The sequence below is a fragment of the Myotis davidii genome, unplaced genomic scaffold (genome assembly GCF_000327345.1).
Source record: "Myotis davidii unplaced genomic scaffold, ASM32734v1 scaffold128, whole genome shotgun sequence".
In the NCBI taxonomy this organism is placed as follows: Eukaryota; Metazoa; Chordata; class Mammalia; order Chiroptera; family Vespertilionidae; genus Myotis; species Myotis davidii.
This window is the reverse complement of record NW_006299719.1, coordinates 456,151-481,413: the sequence shown is the minus strand read 5'-3', so window position 1 is coordinate 481,413 and position 25,263 is coordinate 456,151. Positions and strand designations below refer to the sequence as shown.

At 37.6% G+C, this 25,263-nt stretch overlaps 1 protein-coding gene across 1 annotated transcript; it reads left to right on the top strand.

Annotated features, from left to right (window-relative positions):
- Positions 1-322: 322 nt before the first annotated feature.
- On the top strand, positions 323-25,008 carry LHX8 (LIM homeobox 8). The gene is made up of 8 exons (XM_006775905.2): positions 323-448; positions 2,005-2,166; positions 5,840-5,961; positions 7,982-8,202; positions 8,715-8,818; positions 14,512-14,607; positions 20,335-20,518; positions 24,311-25,008. The coding sequence occupies exons 1-8, from the start codon at positions 368-370 to the stop codon at positions 24,385-24,387; spliced, it is 1,047 nt and encodes a 348-aa protein (XP_006775968.2). The 5' UTR covers positions 323-367; the 3' UTR covers positions 24,388-25,008.
- The last annotated feature ends 255 nt before the right edge of the window (positions 25,009-25,263 follow it).

Here is a 25,263-nt window from a genome sequence, read left to right as displayed (position 1 = left end):
GGCGGGTTTTCCTGCAGGAGGTGAGGCTCTTCCTCCAGGAAAAGACTTTCCCCCACACACACCCCCTTCCCTCCCTTTATGTAAGGTTCCACCCTCTGCAAAACAAACTTTCCCCCCCTTTTCTTTTCCTGGAGGGACAGACCTCAGCGAAGTTGGGGGGGCGGGGGGGGCGGAAATCTTAGGAGTCTGTCTACCCGAGCACGGGTAGGGCCAGGGCGGCCTCTGCGGCGGAAGACTGGCTGGTAGCTTCTCCCTCTTCGGGGTGTCAGCTTTTATTGGCGCCCGGGGGCGGGGGAGGGGGGATCGGCGGACGCGGACAGCCTCTGACCCTCGGAGCTGGTATGAGATAAGCAGCCCTGGCGGTGCCATGTACTGGAAAAGCGATCAGAGGTTTGTGTGTAAACTAGAAGAAAAGGACGTGCCGGAGCTGGCAGCTCCCCCCGAGAAGGTGAGCGAGGCGACGCCGGGCCCGACCCGCGGGATCGCCGTTTCCTTGAAACGCGAGCTGTTGGGGCTTCTCGACGAGGTTCAGAAATTACCTGTGACGGCCTCATCTTCAGACCTGACAATTTTTTTTTTTTTTGGTTACGTAGTAGCGTTAGTCAGTAATCATTGCCTCCCCTCCCCGCAAGCTCACTTAACCTGAAGCATGGACTTGGAGACTGTAATTTGGGAGAGGAAGCCTCGAGCCTAGCGCGCTCTCGGGTACAGATGTGAGTCGTGTTTTTGTTCTGTTTGCCGAGGTGATCGTGGCGGTCGGGGAGAGAGAATCGGTCCGCGAAAACAGACAGAGACGCGGCTCCCGGAAGGCCTCGGGGGGCCCCAGGGCGCCGGGAGCGCTGTTTTGCTTAACATTCCTAAAGAAGCAAACCCCAAAGTACGCGAGTCGGTGGCACCGTTGGTCTAGGAAATACGGGGAACCGACCAGCTCTCACCTCGCCCTGGAGGCGGGACCCATGGGTGTCTCCCACTTCAAATTTGAAAATCAACTGGAGCCGGTTGGAGCGCCGACTCCTCTTTGCTGCGTGACACGGGCGGGGACCCCGGAGAACACAGGGCTTTTCGGCTTCAGCTCCCTCTGTGTCTGCGAGGACGCGGCCGCGGGTGGGCGCAGGGCCGGGGTGCCCAGGGCGGCAGCACCCCGCCCGGTGCCGGCAGAGGGAGGGCGGCCGGGAGGCGAAGAGTCCGACCTGCGGAGCTGCGGGCCGCTGGCCCTCGCACTCCACTCCGCCACCCCACCCGGCGGCTCGCTCGAGTTTTCGCAAAAGCAGGCAGAAAACGCCCTTTAAGGCTGCGTTTTCGTTGAAGAACAAAACTCTAGCAAACGCTCGGAAACATTTGCGTCATGAGCGTTGTTCCTTTAAAACGTGTTGACCGAGGTTGGGTGAGCTGGGGTTTTTTTTAATGGCACAAATTAAATTCAGCTGGATATTTTCCATTATTCGATACGCTTTTTGCTCTGGTTAAAAATAATCCTTTAGTAGCTCAAATGTTGACTTACTGAGCAATAAGTGGCAATTTACACCTGAAAGAAACGAGTGTAAATCATTCGCAGCTCTAATTGCTGCAAGTTTACCAAAGAGCTGCTGGCTCGGTCGAATCTGAAGCATTTTCATTCAAATTGTCATCGGAACAAGCACCAGGCTTCTTAAATCCCGCTGTAATTAGCCTTCAAGTGTCCTATTAAACCTCTTCACCTTTCGGGCTATCCAATTCAAAAAGCCCCCTTTAAAAAAAAAAACATGTCTTGCTCTTTTAATTGAGGTTATTAAAGAAATCAAGTTTCTTCCCCCATCTCCTCCCCAATCCCCTTTTCTTCTCTCCCACCCTGCCTCTCCCCTCCGTGCACCCCATTTAGCCCGGGGAGCCCAGCCCCGCCGTGATTGACGTCTAGAGAGAACGTGCTTTGTGCCGGGATGATGGTTAATAACTTGTTACCCCCGGCAGGGGGGCGGGGAGCCGGCGCGCCCTGGGCCTGCGACCGCGCCTCGCGGCTTCCTGCAGGTGAGCCCCGAGGGAGCGGGGGACGAGGACTCGTGCTCCTCCTCGGCCCCGCTGTCCCCGTCGTCCTCGCCCCGGTCCATGGCCTCGGGCTCCGCCTGTCCCCCCGGCAAGTGTGTGTGCAACAGCTGCGGCCTGGAGATCGTGGACAAGTACCTTCTCAAGGTAGGGCGGAGCCGCCAGGCCCCGGAGCGGGTGCCCTGGGAACCCTGGGAAAAGGGAAACCTTTATTTGTTCCCTCTTTTCCATTCGCATTCTCCCCTGAGGTTGTAGGCTTTCAAAGCAAAACAGACCAATCCAGGGCAACTTCTCGCGGTGGGAAAGAGCTGGGGAAGAAGTCTTAGAATCTCCCAAGTTGTTGCAAATGAGCTCCCGGGTGACCGTCTGGGTCTCCATACCTCGGGTGTGTGTACCGGAGTCAGCCGCCAACCTGGTAGAGGAACAGAAATGGAGAAATCCTTCTACCCGTTCTGAAACGGGGTCTGCCTGACTGTGTATCATGAGCCCCGGGTTCCCTAGGTCCCTCGCCCGGGTGACATCCCCACAGCGGCCTGCTTCTGAGAGTTCTAGGTCGGAACATGTCGGCTGATTCCACTTTGCAGTGTCTACTTTGGTGAGAACCATTGTAAATTGTCCTAAAAGGCTCTTTTCTGGACAGATTTTTTTTTTTGTTTTTAACATATAGTCTTCTGTTTGTTTACTGTTACCTGAAACCATTTCAGTACCTCACTCCTGTCATTAAGATTTAATACTTAAAGGCCACCCAATGCTTTAAAAAAAAAATGTTATCTTCAGTGTGTAGGGGAGGAAATGGAAATCGATGCCAAGTTAGGAAGAAAAAGAAAGAAGCCTGGGATGAAGTGCTTCAAACGGTTTGAGAGTAGACTGTCTGTTTTAATTTGTTTTACTTCTCTGAAAATACTGTGGGGGAGTTTTGGAGTATAAATTCTGGCAGGCACGGTTACTCATGTCATTGCCTGCAGGATCATGGTCCCACGTGTCTTAATCTTCATGCTCTGGGTTTTCAACTTCAATCGCTCTTTAAAACCACTATTTAAACTAATGGTCTCTCCTACACTGAATTAGTAGCAAACCAGTTCACTTTCTATTCTGTCTCCACCAAACCCTCACCCCCAGCTTTTCAAAAAAATATATTAATTACGAAGAGTCTGAGTTCAAAAAGCAAGTTGGTGGGGTTCTTTAAATTTCTACCTCAATCAGAACTGCTTCATCTGTAAAGTGGAAATGATATCCTATACATACAACCGGCATCAAGCACCAAAAGAAGTTTTGTGCTTCTTTGAAAAGTGACTTGAGTTTGTTTTTATCAGTGGTTAATTCTTAAAGCTGAAAAATTAACATGGCTTTCTCTTTAAATCTGCATTCTTAAGATCCCCCTTTCAATGTTTGTAGACATGGAGCCTTTTTGGATATTTAAAAAAGCATCTTTTGGATCAAAAAGGAGCTTATTTTCAATGAGCCCTCTCAATAATTAGTATAATGTTTAAGAATGTTTCTAAAGGGATCTATAAAGGCTTTAACACTTCATAGTAGAGAGGATCAAGAAAAACCTTACAAAGTGACTCTTAACACACCCTCTGAAATAGTTTCTAGTGTTCATCTTATGTATGTTAAAATATGTGTATATATTATTATATATTTGCATTACATGAAATATCTAAGTTACCTAAGCTTTCCTTTATAATAGGACTGGAGTCCTCCCAATGAAGTCTTATATGTACAGTCTTATTCTACCTTCTTGTACATATTAGTATATTAGCTCTAACAAAAGTTTAATACTTTATGATTATATAAAAACCCTGAATTCTCCCCCCCCCCCCACTTTGAGTCCTTATCCAGACATATTTGAATTAAAATCACTGGTTAAAAAATAATTATTATTGGATGTAGTAGAGTATTTGAGGATGTAAATTGTTTAATATAGAAAAACACTATATCATGAGGCAAATAAAATGGAGTTAGCACAAAAAAGTACAAGAGGAAGTAGATGCACCTATTGCCCCATCTCATACTTCAGTGCCCTGTTGTTTGGGTGGGTTTCTGGCTTGGTCTTACATTCATATACTAGTACATGTACAGATTGGATCAATACCAGCCCTCAGGGAAGGCTCTCTTCTTACTTTCCTCTGGGGTTGGGGAAAGGGAAGATGAAAGAGGTTGTTTTTGTTGTTGTTTTTTAAAGTAAACTTTGAGGAAAGTGGAAAATCAGGCACTGGGTCTAGCTTTAGGGAAATGGAGGGTTGTCATAACTCTGCCCTAAAGCCTGAATCTACCTTTGTTTTCTGTTTGTTTGTTTTTAAAGGTTGGATAAGATAAAAATGCAGAAGAAGGCCCTAAGCAGTGGAATATGAAAGGAAGTCCATACTTCTAATCTTTAATTGGGCCCCTTTTAGGAAAAAATAGAAGGGAAATATATCTTTATTTCCAGGGCAGTATTCACCATTGTTAATATTTTTTTTATTGCTTCTTTGCTGTTTTCCAGTATAGTGACTATATACATCGTTTATAACAAAACTTAAGACTTTAAAAATTTTACCCAAATGATACTCTCATTAATGCTTTGGAAAGAGACACATAACTAATTAAAAGCCAGTGAAACTTCTTTTTTCAGCTTCAAAGTACCTTTCATATTTCATGAACAGTAGTGCTAATCTGATAGAATTTGGACAGATCATCTTTATGAAATAGTGTAGCAAAAGGCATATTTCATATTTTTCCAAATTACCTAATTCCTATTTTAAGCATTAGATCCATTTGTAGAGTGTAACTTTTGTTTTTGCGTCACTGCTGTTCTTTTACATTAAACTTGATTAAGCATAAACCTAGTCATTGTGTCCATTTCACAAGAGCAAACTTTAGGAGACTGCATTAAGGCAAGTTCAATCCAATACACATGTTTATTCTCCAAGGTTAAAGTTGTGCTTCTAGAGTGATGGCAACAGTTTATGGTGAGGGGTAATTACGATTTGTTCCCTGAACTGGTAATATTTCACCTTCTTACTTAGAAAATATGAAGGGCTGTGATTTATAAGTCACCATTTTATGCCTCATTTCTGGAAGTATAAATGGCAAACAATGCTTGGGTGCCTTTTTAAAACCACTTATAATTAGCTTTATTTTTTTCTCCAGTAGTCAAATCATTAAGTAGGGTTTGCAGTACTTTACTCCTTGACTCTCTTATTTAATGTTAAACGGGAGCCAGGGCTTCTGCCATATCAACATTTACATCTACCTTAGCATTTCTGTTTTGTAAGCAAAATGGATTCCCTGACTTCTTTTTAAGGGTAAGTATTTATCTTAAGAAAACTTCTTTATCACTGTCTTCCTCTCTCATTTTAACCAGTGCATACTGTATAATAATTTGGCCAAAAAAGTAGATTGAGAAGTTATGTGGTTTAGTTTCTTTGGCTAACAAGTTTCATGGTGGGAAGAATTTGGTAAAAGAAAAAATAAACCAGTATGTATGACTTTAAAGTGTTCAGGAATTTTCCTTGTGTTCATAGAAGTTCCATTTAAAAAAAAAACAAAAACAAAACCAAAACCAAAAAACACATGAAATCTTTAAAGGAATTAAAAAAAAAAAAGACACCTTTTTAACACAAAATGTAGAATATGTTATTGTGATTTTCTGGTTGGGTCTAAGGAGATATATCTATACACATATTTGTATAAATCACATCTTTTCAATGGAAACATTCAGAGTGTGCATTAAAACATGAAGGGACCAGCTTTTTAAATTTTGCCTAATACACAAAACCAATGACTATCCTCTTAAGTATTAGAATGAGTTCTCAACTTGCCCCTTTTTCCTTCACAGGTGAATGACCTGTGCTGGCATGTTCGGTGTCTCTCCTGCAGTGTCTGCAGAACCTCCTTAGGAAGGCATACCAGCTGTTATATTAAAGACAAGGACATTTTCTGCAAACTTGATTATTTCAGGTACACTGTGATTTTTTTTTTTTAGTAAGTAAATATTCTAAAAATTTATTATGCAAAGAGAATTTTGTAAATAGACTTTCTTGTCCAGTGTTATTTATTGAAGCCCAGTTTTTCTTATGTAATAGATTTCAAAATGAGAATGCTTTATATCTTTGAGGTATCATTTGTATTACAACAAATAAATAAGCATGTTTAGATGTTTTAGGACTTCAGTATACAAAAATGATTTTTAGATAATTATTCCCACTTTGGTAAATGAAATTTTTAGGTATTAAGAACTTTGTTGTGCATAGATACAAAATATGAAATATAAGATGACTTATCGTGAGAAAGCCCCTGGTTTGGGAGAGTGGTAAGATGAAATAATTATGGGGGGCAAATCCAGGTTTTGTTTAAGCTTTTACCCGTTTATTGTAGGATGACCCTTGTTATACATCTATAAAATGCCAGCAGTTTTGAGACTGTGATAAACCAAATTAATCAGAATTGACTGTTCCAGTATCAGAAATGTACCAAATCTAAATATTCCGCCTAAAAATCCTGTTTCTTTTGCCTGTTCTTTGACTTTTATTTTGTGAGATTATATTTGCCTGAGTTATTAAATGTAACATTTTCTCTGTGTCATTTCTTTGTAATTATTTAAATGGACAGTTTCTTCCAGGATATAACTCAATTCTTAATGGATAAATGTCTAGAAATTCTTAAGCATGACTTTAAAAAATTACCATATTTTTAAATTTGCATTTCCAAATGAAGAAGAATGTTCATTGTGAAATTGGGAAGTTAATACTATATAATAAAGTTTGTAATACAAATTATGTTGTTTATACCCGATTTCAAAAACTGATTTCAGAGAGTTTAGTAATTGACTTGAATAAATTGGTAGGTAATTGAAAGCACTTCATAAAATCCAGAGTCCTTTATTTTATAAAGGCACAGAATTTTATAATTACCAAAAATTTATATTTCTCATCAGGTATGCTTTCCATTTCCTCAAAAAAATAGTAGCAATTTGCCTGGTCTTTCACTTAGGATATGCTAATCTTAATGTTTTATGGTAATCTAAAGTCTTTTGAAAGATTTGGTTTCAGAGGCTTACTGAAGGTCTAGTTCTTTGGGATGTTTTTATGCTTCATATTTTATATTCTGAAATATGTTTTTAGGATTCAGTTGTCAGGTTAATTTTTTAAAAATGGCAATACCTCTAAAGATATATTAATGAATAGACAACAGACATATATACTTATCTCGGACATGGATATGCCAAGCCATGACTACGATTGTGAAAGGAGATGAGGCAAAGAGTCATTTGGACTAAGAGAAAAAAGAAATATTTACATCTGGCATTTTATTAAGATTAATCTGCATTCAATGTTCAGATGTGTCTCTGGTAGTTTTAGGTTATATTTCCCATCTTCCTGTGATTAGCAATGCAATAGTTTATTCACCAAAGGAAATATTTTGAGTTTTCCTTCCTTTCATTCTTTCCAGGGTGAATGATTTCTGTTTTCCTCATTCTTTTATAATATCAATTTCAAATATTACAATGTTTTAACTTAAAAATGGTATTTAAAGTATTTTCTAATGATCTCAACTTGGTTTTAAGAGATCAATATTTATATCTTCAATGGTGTTCTTTTGTATTTTTAGGTTTCAATCTGGAGCGTGTGTTTGTGTGTGTGTGTGTGTGGTATCTTGGGTCTCTTAAAAATGCACTGATATTTGTTACAAGAGAGATATTGAAACTTATATTTCATTTATATTAAAAGAAAAAATCCAATCTTCCTTTAAGGTAATAATGAGAAGTTTTTGTTTTACATATAGGTTTGAATTATGACCATATCGCATCCTGATTGCTTACCATACTGACTTAGAAAAATAATCAAGTCCTGTTTTATTTTGAAAAGATTTAAATACTTAGCTTAATCCAATGAGTAATATAACACACTGGTTTAATCTCAAACTGATGAATATGTCACCGAGCATTAAATCTTCACCTCCCGCCCTTCTGTTTATGTAGAAGATATGGAACTCGCTGCTCTCGCTGTGGGAGGCACATCCATTCTACTGACTGGGTCCGGAGGGCCAAGGGCAATGTCTATCACTTGGCGTGCTTCGCCTGCTTTTCTTGCAAAAGGCAACTTTCCACGGGAGAGGAGTTTGCTTTGGTGGAAGAGAAAGTCCTGTGCAGAGTGCATTATGACTGCATGCTGGATAATTTAAAAAGAGAAGTGGAAAATGGTAAATATATACTTAAAATACTTTTGAGTCTTTTGGAACAGTGAATACAGGAATAAAAACAGTTTTCCCTCCAGATCCCTTTAATGCATTATTTTGTGCAGTGTAATTGTGGTAAAACTCATTAAGCACTTTGCTGTTAGTGGTGGTCACCATCTGTTTATTTACCGGGAAAGCCATGCCATGTGTATTAGCATTGTGCAGTATTCTCAGTCTAAGGACTTGAGTTTAGATTCTGATTTGCTTTTTGTAACTGGTCGTTTCCCTGTCTTTGCCTTCCTAAGGATGAGCTTTAGATGGGTACTTCTAACGTTTTGCCCTTGGGACTAAGTGTTCAAGCCTACATATGGATTACCGTTTTAACAGTCTATTTCTAGTGTGTTTAAAAACTTAAGGGGTTTGGCAATCTAGATGTTTAGTTTTACTGCAAGCCAATAGACATAAGAAACCTCTTATTGCATGACTGCTAAACCCACCTGAGTTACCAACATGTGCGGTGTGTTTTTTAAATGTAGGCAATGGGATTAGTGTGGAAGGTGCCCTCCTCACAGAGCAAGATGTTAATCATCCAAAACCAGCAAAAAGGGCTCGGACCAGCTTTACGGCAGATCAGCTCCAGGTAGACGTGACAATGAATTTATGATTTTTGAAGCCCCTCCCTACCCTCCAAAAAAACAACTTTATGCTGTCTAAAATCATGTTTATGTTTTCAAAAAGGTTAGCTTATGCTTTGTGTGGGAAAAACTTGGTGAATGCATGAAATACACATTTGGCCCTAAAGGATTTATCACTGTTCATTCAAGCTTTGTTTTTCTGGGATCTGTTGGCATTGACATCAAAGTGGAAGCAAAATGTTAGTCTGTCCTGACTTCCTGATAAACTCAGTCTAACCCAGGCATTTACATTACCACATATAATTGCAATAGCAAACAAAATATTTGGGGATTCAACAGAAAGAGTCATACAATATGTGTGTGAGTCTACGGGACACTGACGTGTTCATCTTTTTAACAAACCGCAATGAGTCTTTTAATGGACAAGATTATACATTTTCTGAGTAGGATGATTATGTCCCCTGAAAAGAGAGGGATTATTTTCAGCTTAGTTGCCCTAAGTATAATTGTCATAGATTTGGTTTATGAAAATTGTCAAGAAAACTATTAAATAATTACTGCTTACTTTATATTTAAGTCTACACATATAATGACTCTTTCTGGCATTTTTTTAAGATAAAAAAATTATGTTTTCTAAAAGATAAATGTGGCTGAGGTATTTCATGTTAAAGTAAAGTAGCATTTATTGAGCACCTACTATGTATTGCTGGGTATTTTATACATTGTATCCATCTTAGCTCAAACTTTAAAGGGTATTTATATAATGTTAACAAATAAGTGAAGGTAATTTTTGAAAAGTCACATATAATATTTTAAGACTTTCCAATATTTAAGATGAATACAAGTGTTTCAAGAAGATAATTTTTATTTTGAGAATGATTAATAAAGAAATCTTGCTGTGGCACAGATATTCCAAAGCAACTTAATGATATTGGAAAGCAATCTGGCATTAAAATCTAAAGCCATTCTGAAAAACTTTCAGATTGTTTTGGACTTCTTAACTTAGGCATAGAATACATGGTCAATAAATAATAAATGGAAGATAAAACAAATGAAAGATATATCTCTGCTTGAACCTTGCTTTACTGGACACCTCATTGGATTGCAATGTAGATCACAAAAAGCCCTAACTTAGGAGACATGAGTACCTGTGGGTGATTATTTCCTGGCAGCAGAATACCCAGTAGCTAAAAGGTGTGTGAGAAAATGGAATCTCTAGTAAAAATATATTCTGTTTTTAAAGTCAGCCATTACCATGAGGGCTGGCTATCATTTTAATGATAAAACTGATAACTCTAATATCATATACAATTTATTATTAACATTACAATTGTGAAAATTTGAAACCACTTAGGTAATCTCATATAGGAAGATAAATACTGATTAAGTAAAAAGGGAATGATATTTGTGGAGAACGTTGTGCTCCCAGGCCTATGACAGGCATTTCTCTGCATTTTCTCCCTTAATTCTTTCAAGTCCTTGAAGTAGGTAGCCTCATCCAAGAGGTGGAGGAACTTTCCTCAGGGCAGATTGCCAAGGGAATGGCAGAGAAGAGATTTGGACCCTGCTCCCCAAACCTCTGGTCTTTTCATTTTGCTTGGCCTCCAAGGAGACTATGAATCTGTGCCCAACAACACTCTATTTAATGGCAGCAGCAGCTAGAACAGAAGAGTGCAATTCCAAATCTTGTAGATGGCCTTATGGTTTTAATTGCAAATGTACACAAACTATTTAATCAAACATTATTATATGAAAATGTGTGGTGGCCCTGGTCAGGTGGCTCGGTTGGTTGGAGCGGCATCCCGTACACCAAAAAGTTTACAGATTCGATTCCCGGTCAGGGCACATCAAGAGACAATCAATGTTTCTCTCTCACATCAATGTTTTTCTCTCTCTCCCCCCACCCCACCTCTCTCCATATAAAAATCCATAAACATCCTCAGGTGAAGATATTTTTAAAAATGTACTGTGAACCATGTTTTTAAAAATCTGTATCAGAATCATCAGTTTTGAAAAATGAAAGCAGAAATGATATGCTTTCAAAGCATGCTCTCATTTATTCAATCTCTACTAGTATTCACCTATTCCAGGAATGACTGAAAAAAATGAGGCTCCATCCTGTCCTCAAGTGGTTCTTTATAATTTAGGAATATGGAATAGCTATAGATTTTTTTTAAAAACTTGAATTACTATATTTTGTCAGAACCTCTAATAAATCAGGTGATGTAACCTCATTATCAAATTGTCCTACCTTTCAGTGAAATAACAAAGCATGATAGGTAATCTGTAGGTCAAGATAATACCTGAAGTAGTAGAGTTAAACAGAGTAGAATTAAAATGGGAGGAATAAACAAGAAAAATTTTCAAAATTCTTTAGAAACTCATGGGAAGAAAAAGTCATTTCACACTTACAAAATAAAATAAAAAATACTTCAAATACTGTTTTATTTGTAGGAATGATATTTAAGACGTTTCAGCCACTATTATGGTTTGCCTGTAGTAGTTAGATGCACTTGCTCAATGATCGTTAATGCTAAATGTGCCAAGGTTAGCACCTACTTTAATCTACTTTCAGATCCAGTTGGTCTGCTGCTACTTTGTAGAGTCCTGACATTTCTGGTAGAATTTCTGGCCTTAAAATGATGAGTGTCTCTACAGGCTTATTCCTTGACCATGTTAAAAGTAGGATGGGTTTGAGCATCATTAGTGACTGGAGAATAATAAAACTAATTCAGATTTAAAGGGTTGTGTCTGTTTTCTTCTGAGGCTAAACACTGATAAGTATATCTTACTTTTCCTGTAGCATAATCCAGTCATAAACCATCAGTGTTGATTTAAGTTTTGCTTTATTCCTTCATGAGAAATTGCTTTATTTAATGTAATTTGGTTCTATGATTAAACTTGTGAATTTGAAATGCATTTGTGAAAAGCATGCTGTTTTTGTTCTATAAATTATCAATAGTGGTTTTGAAAGCAAATGCTTTTCTCCTTCAAAATTAAAAAAACAAAAAAACACAAAGATAATTTGCTCATTTTTTTTCTGTTTGAAATTTACACACTCAGCCTCCCATAAACACCACTGTATTTGCATATGAAATAACACATTTGAAGTAGAAAAGGAAGAATGAAGTGAACTGAGTGAAATTATGAACTTTTAGTCTGATTCTTCCCATTTTTAAACCAAAAACATAGGTATTGTTTACAGTAAATATGTGGACAGAGTTGGACAGGAAGCCAGGAATATCTTTTTCTGGAAGAGTCACTAATCAGAAATTAAGTGAAAAAAAGATTATATAATTTGTAAACCTCTTAAGATTTCTGAGAACAACATTGGTGAACCACACTATCTTCAGATTTTCCTCCCACAATCAAGGTTCATTCTGTCACAAAAACAAGCACAAACACTATTGACAGGAAGGGGAATTTGAATAATAAGACATTCCCTTTGCCCTCAGAAAACTCACTTTCAGCTAGGGAAAACTAAATTTGCCAATGACTTATTTAGCGATCCTTTGAGATGGGCACTGGCAAAAGATAGTAAATATTAAATGAGGGTCATAGTGGAGAATGTCATTCATATGGCCTGCTGCAATGGTGTCCAGGCCAGCAGAACTTAATGTCTTTAGTTAGCTTGGTCACCTACCCTCATTCCATGCCCATGGACATGCACAATCATGTTGCATGCCAGACTCCCTCTCTTCTTTCTAATATAACATCAATGTTGGGAGAGAATCATTGATTGGCTGCTCCCTGCACACCCCCTACTAGGGATCAAGCCCACCACCCAGGCATGCATCCTTACCAGGAATCCAACCGTGACCTCCTGATTCATAGGTTGACATTCAACCACTGAGCCACACCGGCCAGGTTATAATTCTATATATTTTACTAAAGGCCTGGTGCATGAAATTCATACACTCAGCGGGGGGTGAGGTGTGTCCCCTCAGCCTGGCCTGTGCCCTCTTGCAGTCCAGGAGCCCTCAGAAGATGTCCAACTGCTGCAGAGGTAGGAGAGGCTCCCACCCCCACAGCTGTGCTCACCAGCCATGAACCAGGCTTCTGGCTGAGAGGCACTCCCCCTGTAGGAGTGCACTGACTACCAGGGGGCAGTTTCTGCATTGAGCGACTGACACGTGGTGGTCAGTGCACATCATAGTGACCGGTCATTCTGCCGTTAGGTTGATTTGCATATAAGTCTTTTATTATATAGAATAATACCTCCCTGGATTGATTGACTTTTAACTAATAAAATAAAAATGTCCCATTTGATTCCCATGGTTAAACTTTTCTGCAAAAAATCTGAAAGCTCTTAATTTATGCATTTATTCTGGTGCTTCCCCCCTCCACCACACTCTCTCTTTCTCTCTTAACTTCTTTTAAAAAATATATTTTATTGATTTTTTTTTTTTTTTTTTTTACAGAGAGGAAGGGAGAGGGACAGAGAGTTAGAAACATCCATGAGAGAGAAACATCGATCAGCTGTCTCCTGCACACTCCCCACTGGGTATGTGCCCGCAACCAAGGTACATGCCCTTGATTGGAATCGAACCTTGGACCTTTGGGTCCACAGGCCAATGCTCTATCCACCAAGTCAAACTGGTTACGGCTCTCTTAACTTTTATAAGATTTTATTTGAGTCAAACTGTGATAACATGTGCCAGGAAGCAAGATTTCAAATGCTTTCCACACCTCTCTCAACCTTATGTTGTTGGTAGTTATGGGCATGTCTGAATCTCTGCCCTGGAAAGTTGAGATCAGGAGCAGTTTTTTCATGTTCTGCTATCTCACAGCACTTAGCACGGTGGTTCCAAGCCAAAGATTTACATCAGAATCACCTGGGGACTTTTTCAATGTATAGATGTTTAGATCCTGAAGAATTCTTATTCAGTGCTGACGGGTGTCTTTTTAAGATTCCAGATATTTCTTTGCTTAGAGCAAGTGCTTAAAACAACGTTGAAATGGTTGCAATTAAGTGGAATACATTTGTTGTGCTGTGTACTATTTGCAGACTAATAAAAATGGTAGTAGGGGCTTTGAACCTATTTAGCTCAGTAGAGGTTGGAGATAATTGTATATGATTTTTGTATTTTTAAAAGTTTTATAATGCTAACACTTTTTTAAAATCCTCACCTGAGGATATGTTTATTGATTTTGAAAGAGAGAGAGAGAGAGAGAGAGAGAGAGAGAGAGAGAGAAAGAAAAAGAAAGAAACATCATTTGGTTTCCTCCTGTATACTCCCCAATAGGGGATTGAACCCATGACCCAGCCATGTGCCCTGACAAAGAACCGAACCCGCAACCTTTTTGGTGTGTGGGATGATGCTCCAACCAACTAAGCCATCTGGCCAGGGCTCTAGTGCTAACACTTTTTAACAGAACAGAAAAAAAGTAAATAGACGTAACACTGCTTATGCTTATGGGTTAAAGTATGGAAAGAAAGAAAAGGTGAACTTATTTTTAAAGCATAGTTGAGAAACAAGTTTTCATGTTGAAATTGATTATTTTTTAAAGATCTTAACATAGCAACTTACGTGTAAATTTACAAAATGTGCACTCTTTTCATTTATACATACATCCCCATATTGACTTTCAAGTAATAAAATATACGTACCCCATTTTCTTGTGCATGTCTTCTCTCCTATCATCAAAATGCAGAAGATTGATTCTTTTTAGCTACTTACGACTTATATATTTTTAGGTGATGCAGGCACAGTTTGCTCAGGACAACAACCCAGATGCCCAGACCCTCCAGAAACTGGCAGAAAGGACAGGCTTGAGCAGACGGGTGATACAGGTGATTGTTTTAAACATTAATCAAGAGATACTAAAATTTCTATTCTAGGTCTTTATGAGTGTACATTGCTTTGTGAAGACTTGCCAAAGCATTAGTTTCTCATTTCAGGTCACTTCACACTCTAAATCATTTTTTTTTTTAACTTGATAATTAGCCTGTTTGGGCTGGGCTATCATTTGTTAAGTGACTCCTCGTACAAGTTGCTTCATTCATTGCTCACAGCAACCCTACGGTCCTCAGGCTAAAAAAGACAGCCGAGGTTCCAAGCTAGATCTGGTTCTAAGGTCAGTATTTGTTCTACTTTTCTAAGACTGTGCATGTGAGTGAGTGTGCATGTGTGTAGAGGGTGTTGATGGCCTCTGTTAAAGATCCAGGTAGAGGGAGTGATGTGAACAAAGTTAGGGAAGGATGAGCTAGACCAAATTTGTCAGAATGTAAGATTTACGTTTGCAAATTGTGGGAGAAGAAATTGGCGGAGCCGATCTTGGAGAGGTATGTAAATGCAGAGTGCTTTTCTTCTCAGGAGAAAACCATGATACATGATTTTAGGAAGAGAAGGTCGTTGACAGCACGTGGATGAATTAGGGTTGGGAGAGGCTAGATAGAAATAAGCAGATTAATTGGAATGTTCAGGAAAGGAATAATTTTTAAAAAAAGAAGATTAATGGGTGAGGTGGCCTAGAATTCATCAAGAAACGTTTTATTGACGGTCCACTGATGGCAAGTGCTGGATGCTGGAGACACAAGAAAAGGACCAGACACTGTAATGGGGAAGCAGAAGTCAAAGGTGACTCTTAGATTTGAAGTCAAAATATTCATGGGAATGGAGTTATTAACAGGAATATTCAGGTCAAAAGAAAGCTAGTTTGGTAATATGGAGGGAGATGAATTCCCTTTTCCCTCTGCTAATTCTGCAATGATGGTGCCATTGGGCATGTAAACAGGTATTTTTTGAGGATGAACAGAACTCAAGCAAAAAGATCTAATGCTCTGAGATTGGGAAAAGACCCTTTAGAAAGAATTATAGACAGTAAAAAGTGAAGAATGGATTTTAGGGAGAGAGCAGGGCAAGAGGTGCTGTTTGAGTGGAACATCGTAACAGCCAGAATAAATGAGTAGAAACATTATGGAGGCCAAAGGAGTGAGGTGGGTTCAAGATGGAGGTGGTCAACTGTGCCAAGTTCTTAAAGAGAGATCAGGGAAATGGGAAAATAATTTTAAATAACATTCAAAGTTCAAAATGTTTGAGAAATTAATGCAAGCAGAAGCAGGTCTCTGCAAGGGAATGCAGGAAAAGATAGATTTCACTCATGATGTAGAGCTTTCTCAGTAGGAGAGTCTATCCAAATGGCATGGACTACCATTGGAGGAAGTGATTTCCTGTGGCTGGAAGGGAAGCTTCCTTCATCAAGGTCCTTCAGACACAATTGGCTGAAGCTTCTATTACGAGACTATATATTCTGCAGCAGCTGCCAGATTCATGACTACTATGTTTTTTATTATTTTGAAGTTGAAAGCAAAGTAAAATGGAGGATTTTCTGAGTCCTTTTCTAATTATTTGAAGAAGACCTCAGACAGATATCTCTCATACAATTTTTAGGTATTTCAGTCACCAGTATTATGAGCAAGTATTTATTGTTGGACAGTGGCTTTTAATATGTGAGGATTAGGGTGAGAGTGGGGTGTAGGCACGGGTATGAGGGGGAAATGATGATGGAACCATTTTTGACAGGGTGGTGAACACACAATACAGTGTATAGATGATGTGTTGGAGAATTGGGCACCTGAAACCTGTATAATTTTGTTAATTAGTGTCACCCAATAAATTCAATAAAAAGGAAAAAGATATGTGAGGACTGAATTTAAATATTTTTGATAAGATAGCAAAGGAAGTTGTACTAGTATACAAATATACACATCTGGAGTCTACAAAAGTAGGTTAACAATTGTTCTTATGGAAATAATACAATAATGAATAAGTAATAATACAAGAATAAACTGTTTCCTATATTTGCAACTGTAAACCTACTTTTGCCCCACACTATAATATTTGTATATTAGAGGCCCAGTGCATGAAATTTGTGCATTGGTAGGGTCCCTAGCAGCTGGCGGCGGCTGGCTGGGTACTCCCCCACTTCCCCTTGCCAGCTCCACCCCCTAGTTGAACTCCCAGTCGAGAGGACAATTTGCATACTACACTTTTAATATATAGGATATACCTGTGTGTGTCTAATTTAAATATATAGTCCTTCACAGTATTTTTGAAAAGTTAATTACTGTGATCTTGAGTAGTAATCATGATCTGTTTGCCCAGCCTACTTCCTAGCACTGGACGCACTTTAGAAAAGTTAACAAAAAGAGTTTTAATGACTAGGCCTTGATTCTAATATGCAAATTAGGTTGTATGCAAAGATTAGATAGAAGCAGTGGTCTGATACATAGAGACAGTCTCACCTTTACTAGCTAAAGTCTACTTAGAGGGACATTAGTAACAGACCAGACTGTCATTGTACTAAGATCATAGAATAAAGATGGATGATTTTATTTGAACTCTGTATCTAAGTATAATCACTGTTCACATACCCTTTCAGATAGATGAATTATGAGTTGTGTACCTTTAGAAAAATAATAAAACTTCTATTTCTTTATGTTTACTGGGAATATCTTTTCATACTAAAAACTACATCAATTTTGCTGCACATATTGAGCATAGAATAATTGAGTTTACTTCCAATTTTTTATTTTCATTTGAATGCTTCAATGAACAATATTGCATACATACTTTGCACACTTGTTCAATAGTTTTGATAGGATACATTTATAGAAGTGGGATTGTTGAGTCAAAAGATAAAACATTTTTAGGGCCTTTAACTGATAGCACAAAAAATCAATTCCAGAAAAGCCATACCAATTTATTCTGTCAGTAGTTACTTATGAAAGTTGCTCTTCCCCAACTATGTGAATCCTTATTGCTATTCTTCTTTAATGTCCTTTCCAATTTGATAGTCAGAAAATCTCATTGTCTTTATTTGAGTTTTTCCATTATCAATGAACTTTAACATAATGTTGTTATTTTAGCCAACTTTTCTACTGAATTATTTCCTTTCTCCCCATCTTATTTTTATTGATTTCTACTTATCATGTTAAACTTTTATAGTTCAATTTTCCTTATTTATTGGGGTGAAATTGGTTAATAAAATTATGTAGGTCTCAGGTATACAATTCTACACTGTATCATCTATGTATTGTATTGTGTGCCTACCACCTAATCATCAATGTTCTTTTCATTTTTCCACCACATAGAATGTTTTATATTTTTATGTATTCAAATCTCTCAATATTTATTTTCTTTATAGCTTTGGCCATTTTTATTTTTCTCTACTGAGAGAGATATCAATATTGGCTTTTTGTTTCCTTAAGCATTATGGTTTCAGTTATTCACACCTATACTTTAATTTATCTGGAATTGATTTGGTTACAGGAGAGGAAGGGATTTTTCTATTTTTTTCTCCTAAATGATTACTCAGCTTTCTTAAATCAGTATCATGCCATGCTTTCAAATAATTTAAAATCCATATTTTTCATACAGTATTTTTATATTTGACTCTGAGCTTCCAAAGAGATTAGTTTTATTTATGTCTTCTGGGTGCATGCCTTTTCTTTTGCAGAGTGTCTACATGACCTACTTCTAGCTTATGTAGTTTACAATATAGAGTTCAAAAACTATTGAAGCAATAGCTCAGAAGAAAAGGAAACTCTTCTTAGAGGTTTGCAAAGCAGAAGGAATAACTTTTAAGTCAGTGGACTTGAGTGTCAGAAGGACTTGAATTTGAATTCTGAAGCTGATAGCCCTCACATCAGAAGTTATTTTCTGAAGTCTGGTATCATCAGCTATATTTTGCTGTGCAAATTACATGACACTTTATGTTTACAAATCTCTCTCTGCTGACTACCTGTTGATGATCTTTCCAAGGAGCTATTTGATTCATCATTGAGGTAGCTATTTTGTTCTTTATGTCATGCCTTCTTCGTATCTATTTCCAAAGTCTGGTATTTTTTTTTTAAACAGTTGAGCAGGTTCCATCCAATATTTAATCTATTGGAGATGTAAGATACTCTGAAGATACTCAGGGAACCACAGTGCCATGTATATTAAGTTACATGTGGCCCTCTGGGTGCATGTCTTCTGGGTGCTGTCCTGGAAAAGGCAGGTGGCAGCAGTTCCTGTTTACACGTTGGAGAATGTGTGAGTGTATCTTCGTGGCTGGGTGATGACAGCAGTGGCACCCATTGTTCCGGAGCCTGTGGAGAGGACTATGAGTGGAGACTTTGGATGTGGTCTCTGTATAGGTACCTAAGGGTCTAACACTCCAGAAGATGGGGGAGAAGGATGTGACTTCCCCCTCCTTTTCTTCGACACATGTCTAAGTCTCGTTCCTGAAACATTCCTTGGGTAATTCTTTCAACCACCTGCTCAGGGCTGCACAACCCATTTTGTCATTCATTTTTATTTCTTTAGTATTAAACCTTTGAGTTTATACTTTACCAGCCCTCTATTTTGAGTCCCAAGGGCAGGGTGTGTCTTAGAAATAGCCAACTTCTTTTTTTTATAGACACTATTCTTTTTTATTTCAGAGAGGAAGGGACAAGGAGAGAGAGATAGAAACATCAGTGATGAGAAAGAATCATTGATCAGCTGCCTCCTGCATGTACCCCATTGGGGATAGAGCCCACAACCTGGGCATATGTGCCCTGACTGGGAATCAAACCATGACCTCCTGGTTCATAGGTCAATGCTTAACCACTGAGCCACAGCAGCTGAGCAAGCCAACTTTTTCAGATAACTCTTTTCCCATCTTTCTTCTTTTCCATCTTATTTAGCTCCGATTCCCTTTTGCCAGCCCTGGGCAGAGATGTATGTCCCTGACCTTTCCCCAAAAGGTTTGCCCCAAACCCTAAATTTTCTTTTCTTAGTTTCCTTACAATAAAAAAAAACAACTAGTAATACTTAAGTAGAATAAAATAAAAACAAATCCACTGGTGAAATAGTTCACAAAATGTAAAGAGCTAACCATCCTTTTGTCACTTAAGTATTACTGGTTTTGTTTTGTTTTTTTTGTAAGCCTGACCTTAACGTGCGTCTTAATGGATAGCCTATGTGTTCAGTAGGAGAAATTGAAGCCAGCAGGTTAAAATGTGCCTGGAATCACTGAACCAGGGGGTTTGTAGAAAGCTTTAAGTTCTCAGTAGGGGTTTTAGGCATTTGAAAAAAGATTTGAAATAAGTCCAGCAGGTGCCTAAGAATATATTTAATAGTGTTGTTGTTCGGTTTCGTGTGGTGGGTTTTTTGTTTTGTTTTGTTTTTGTTTTGAAGTTCTATTTGAAAGGCTTTTTCTGTTTTTCTTTTTGTCCCAAATGCCAGGAGTAAAACCCAGGAAACTTTGTCTGGAATTCTTTGAGTCCCATGCCTTTTTTTAATTTTGGAAAGCACTTAGTTTAGTATAGAATTGGCTTTTAAGTAAATCTTCAAATAGTTATTGAGTAAAGAAAATGACCGTTGATATTTGCACCAAGGTGTTTCTCTTCTGTCTACAGAACTTTCTAAAACTTATTGAGATTTATGCTGTGCTTGTATGGGAGAGCCACTGAGCTGGCATCCCTTTCTAAACGGAGTTGTGATGTTCTCAGAAGCCGATGTGACAGAGCTGCATTGCTTTTCTTCCTCAGGTGTGGTTTCAGAATTGTAGAGCACGCCACAAGAAACATGTCAGTCCCAACCACTCCTCCTCTGCCCCAGTCACATCTGTCCCACCCTCCAGGCTGTCTCCACCCATGTTAGAAGAAATGGCGTATTCTGCCTACGTGCCCCAAGATGGGACGATGTTAACTGCGCTGCATAGTTATATGGATGGTAGGTATCCAAACATTTAACAGCTGTCTCCCAAGGAGTCGATATCTGACAACTTCTAATATTAGATTATTGATGAGATTCACAGTTTGAAATATTACCTCAGTAATAGCTAAAAAATATGTGTGTGTTGGTGGGGGGAGGGGCGTGAAGTAGAGAGCAAAACTACCCGAACATTCTTATTTCTGTGACTATATTTTAAGGGACAAATTTAACACTCACTTTTCAGCTAAAATACAAATATTGATAATGACTCTTAGTGCTTGATTTCTATTTAGGAAACATTTTTGTTTGGTTTTTCACCTGACAAATATTTAAATAATTTATTTTCATATGGTCAGAGAAAGTATTCACAGTCAGATTTTTAGATTGGAGTTTACATAGTTTATTAAAGAAACTTTTTTTATTGTAATAAAACATACATAAGAAAAGTGCACACACAGTAAGTATACAACTTGACAAATTAGTAAAATGAGCATATCCGTGTAAATACTACCCAGATGTAGTAGTGCACGATTAGCACCCCGAAAGCCTCTCTTATGTACCCTTCTAAAGTAACATTACCTTGACTTCTAAACTCATGTTTTAGTTTTGCCTCTTTGTGAGCTTTATATAAATTGAACCGTGCAGAATGTATTCTTGTGTGTCGTCGTCCTTTCAATTGCATTGGTTATGAGTCTCATCTGTATTGTTGCCAGAACCAGTGATTTGTTTGTTTTCATTGTTATATAGAATTCTACTATAGGACTTATGACAGTTTATCCACTCTATGGCTGATAGACATTTGTGCTGTTTCCAATTTGGGCTTTTATAAATATGCTGCTATGGACTTTATTATACATGCCTTTTGGTACATGTTAATTCACACTTCTGTTTGGTATGTACCTGGGAATGGAACATAGGGTCATAAGCTATACATATATTCAAATTTAGTTAATTCTGCCTAACAGTTCCCGTAGTGGTTGGGGCAGTTTACACTTGGGCCAGCAGCATATGAGAGTTCAAGGTACTCCACATCCTCATTAACACTTCATATGGTGTGACTTCTTAATCTTAGTCTATTAGGTGCTTGTGTAGTGCTATCTCATTATTTTAATTTGCTTTTCCTCAGTGACTGATGAGATTGAACATTTTTTTCCATTGAGCATCTATATATATTTTCCTGTGAAGAACCTATTTATATCATTTGCCTATTGATCTATTAGCTTGTCTTTTTACCTTGATTTGTTTTTATTCTTGCTATATTCTGCATACAAAGTTTTTTTTTTTTTAATGATTGTATGTGTTGCAAATACCTCCTCCTGTTTAGTGGCTTGCCTTTTGCTACTTTATTGAGGTATGTTTGGTTGAGCACATTTCCTAATATTAATGTAGTTCATTTCATCAGTTTTTTCCTTCATGGGCCGTGCTCTTTTGGTGACTTATTCAAGAACTTGTGCTTACTCAAAGATAATGATGAGATTCCACCAGCATTGTCTTCTAGAAACTTTATTTTATTTTGACATTTAGATTCTCAGTCCATCTGGAATTGAATTTTGTATGTGGTGTGAGATTAGGAGCAAAGCTTATTGATGAAAAATACTAATTTCCCAGCTGCTTTGTAGCAGCACATTTGATATAAATTAAGTGTCCATATAATGTGTCAGTTTTATTGGTGTACTTATTTTTATATTAGTACCTAATTGTTTCACTTATGCTAGGCTTATCATTCATGATATTCAATTGAACAAGTCTTCCTATTTCATTGTTATTCAAGTTTGTGTTGCATATTCTTGACCCTTTGCATTTCCATAAGTTTTTCCAGCTTATAAATTTCTACCTGCCCCCCCCCCTCCAAAAAAGGGGGAAAGAAGTTCATATTTTGAAACAATCCATCATAGGAAACTACCACCTTGGTAATATTGTCTTTCATATCATGAACTTAGTTTGTCAGTTTATTTAGGTCATCTTCAAATGCTCTCTTATATTCTAGACTTTACTGTTTAGTAATCTTATACATCTTTTGTTAGGTTTATTCCTAAGTATTTGTTTTGATGCAGTTATAACGGGTATTTCCTCTGTATGTAGAAATCTAGTTTTCTGGCTTCCATTGTCTCTCTTGTGTAGAATATGGATGGTTAATTAACTTGATACATACTGCTGAAGTCAACTGTTCATCTTATTAATGTTCCTTTGAAAGTAAATGTCTTTTTTCTCAGCATTTTTCTCTCGGGTTTTCAGTCTTATTAATAGGTGCCTAGATGTGCTACTTGAATATGTCATTCAAGTATTTCATTATGAAAAAGTCTCAGCTTTTGTCTTTTCAAATATTGTTTCAGCCCTTATGAAAAATTTTTATATTTTCCAGCTTTTTGATCTTCCGTGCTTCAATCTGGTTATTTCCTTCTATTTTCCAGTTCACTAATTCACACTCTAATATATAAAACTCATCCATTGAGTTCTTAATTTTAGTTATTGTAACTTCAGTTTTAGAATTTCCATTTCATTGTTTTATACAGTTCCAACTTCTATGCTGAAATAATCTATTTTGTCATTTTGTTCCATAATAAACTTATTGTTATACTAACTTTAGTTATATTAACGTCCATGTCTGATAACTCCAATATCAGGATTTTTGTGTGTCTGTTCTATTATTGTTTTTTCCTCTTTGTTTTCAACCAAGCCATGTCTTCTTTTTTATTTTTTGTAAGCCAAAGCCGTGTCCTCTTATTTGTCTTGTTATTTTATTTTATTGCACTTCAGATGTTGGGTATGAAAAACTAGAAATAATTTGAGGCTCTGGGTAATATCTTCCACCAGAGAGTATTTAGTTTCGCCTTTGGCAGGGAGGTAGGCTAGGGGAAGAGCAACTTAATCCAATCAGGCATCAGTCCTCAGAAGGGATGGTGTGTTTCTGGGTTGCTACAAGTTGGATTTAGCTTGTTTTGTTTTATTTTGTTTCTGCTGTTTTTAACTAGGGCTTCTCTTCAGGGGACCCTGATCTTTCATATTTGTTTTCCACTATCCAGCCTGTCTAACTCCTGAATACTCTGCTAAACTTCTCAGACACGTATTTTCAAATTGTCACTAACTTGGGGCGAAATAGTCTCATTTTATTTCTCTCCTCCTCTGGGAATTGACTGCCTTGATCTCTTTAATATGCCCTAAGACACATTTTAAAGAATGTTGTCTAGCTTCCTAGCTGCTCTCAGAGGGAGGTTGTGTTTGAAGCGATGCAGCCATTGCTGAGAGTGGAATCTTCATTTTAAGTTTCAGTTAAATAAAAAAATCAGAGCCTATATCATTGTAATCATTTACTTATACTAGCATTAAAATTGGGTGTGTTGACTTGAAAGACTTGTGTTGACTGAGTCAAATGTAGTTTGATGTATGTTTAGGGAAGAGGCAATTAGACATTCATAAATGAGAATTTGGTTGGGGGGTGGGGGGAGTCATCCTATAAACACACTTTCAATATGAAATCTGACAACATCTATGCCGACAAAGCTCATGAGTTTTTCTAGCTGAAGGGTAAAGTGCAGTGAATGGGGTATGGATGGAGGACAGTAAAGTGGCAAAATCTTGTTGACCAAAATAAAGATTTGGGGGTAAACCCATCCTAGATTCTCATTTAGTAATATACTCATGATGCTGGATAAGGTAATGCTTCTGCTGAGGTCAGTGGAATGAGTGCAGCTTGGTGCCCTCAGCTATAGTGAGTAATGAAAGCACATTGCCTTGGCTTGTTTTTGTTTGTTTTAAATCAGTTTTATTCACCCTACAAAACTGATCCACAAATTTCTTTCTATTTTGTAGCTCATTCACCAACAACTCTTGGACTCCAGCCCTTGTTACCCCATTCAATGACACAACTGCCAATAAGTCATACCTAATTTCTTTTTCAGGGATAGAAATGATTAAGGATATAAACTTGTCATTTATTATGTATAAAATACCATTGAAAAGATTAATGTTAATTTTTATTTAACACCTAAAGCGTTTCCAACATCACTTTGCTACCCAGGTATGTATCTACAGTTGGCCTGCAAGACACTTTTATTGATTTTTTTCTTTTTCTTTTCTTTTTCTTTTTTTTTTTTTTGTAAAACTTATGTTTACAAGAAGAAAACAAGTCAAAACTTTTTTTTTGTATTGTCTGGAAATAGTTCACTCTAGTGTGTATCTGTTAATTTATTTGTCATCAAAAGAGCACTTTGCCTAAAAGAAAGGACTGACAAGTGTGCAAAATGTTTACAATCCTTTGTGAAATTGTAGTTTATCATTAGTTTGTATCTGTAAGTTATTGTTATAAATATTACCTGTATTTTTTTTTTTTTTGGTACATACAACTTTATACTTTGAGGCTTGTATCTGTGAATTTGCAACTGAAATTTACTTTGCCACCATTTTCAGAATGAACTGAATAAAGCTTCTGTTGTAGCATGCCACGCAGACACGTTCTTGTGTTTGTGGTTGATGAATTACGGCTGTAAATAACACGATGGTTTAATAAGCCCACCATTCTAAGTTTATTAAACATTTTCCATTATTGTGAAAGTTCCAACCAATTTGTCCTTTTGTGTGTGTGTTTTCCACAGTAAGTTGACCGTAATGTCTTTCAGATATAACAACTTTTATTTTAACAGTTCATTTTGTTTTGAGCTGCGTTGTGAGTACATTTTAATAGGCAGCTTATTTGTTGATGATCACACTTACTCAACAAAAGAACACATGAAAACATCTAATTTGGCAGATGGTCTCTTTTGGAC

Bases quoted from the DNA above. Each gene is read 5' to 3' on its own strand.
- LHX8 (XM_006775905.2), top strand. From the start codon at position 368: ATGTACTGGAAAAGCGATCAGAGGTTTGTGTGTAAACTAGAAGAAAAG. The intron at 5,962-7,981 runs GTACACTGTGAT...CTGTTTATGTAG, and splicing joins TGCAAACTTGATTATTTCAG to AAGATATGGAACTCGCTGCT. The intron at 8,203-8,714 runs GTAAATATATAC...TTTTAAATGTAG, and splicing joins AAAAAGAGAAGTGGAAAATG to GCAATGGGATTAGTGTGGAA.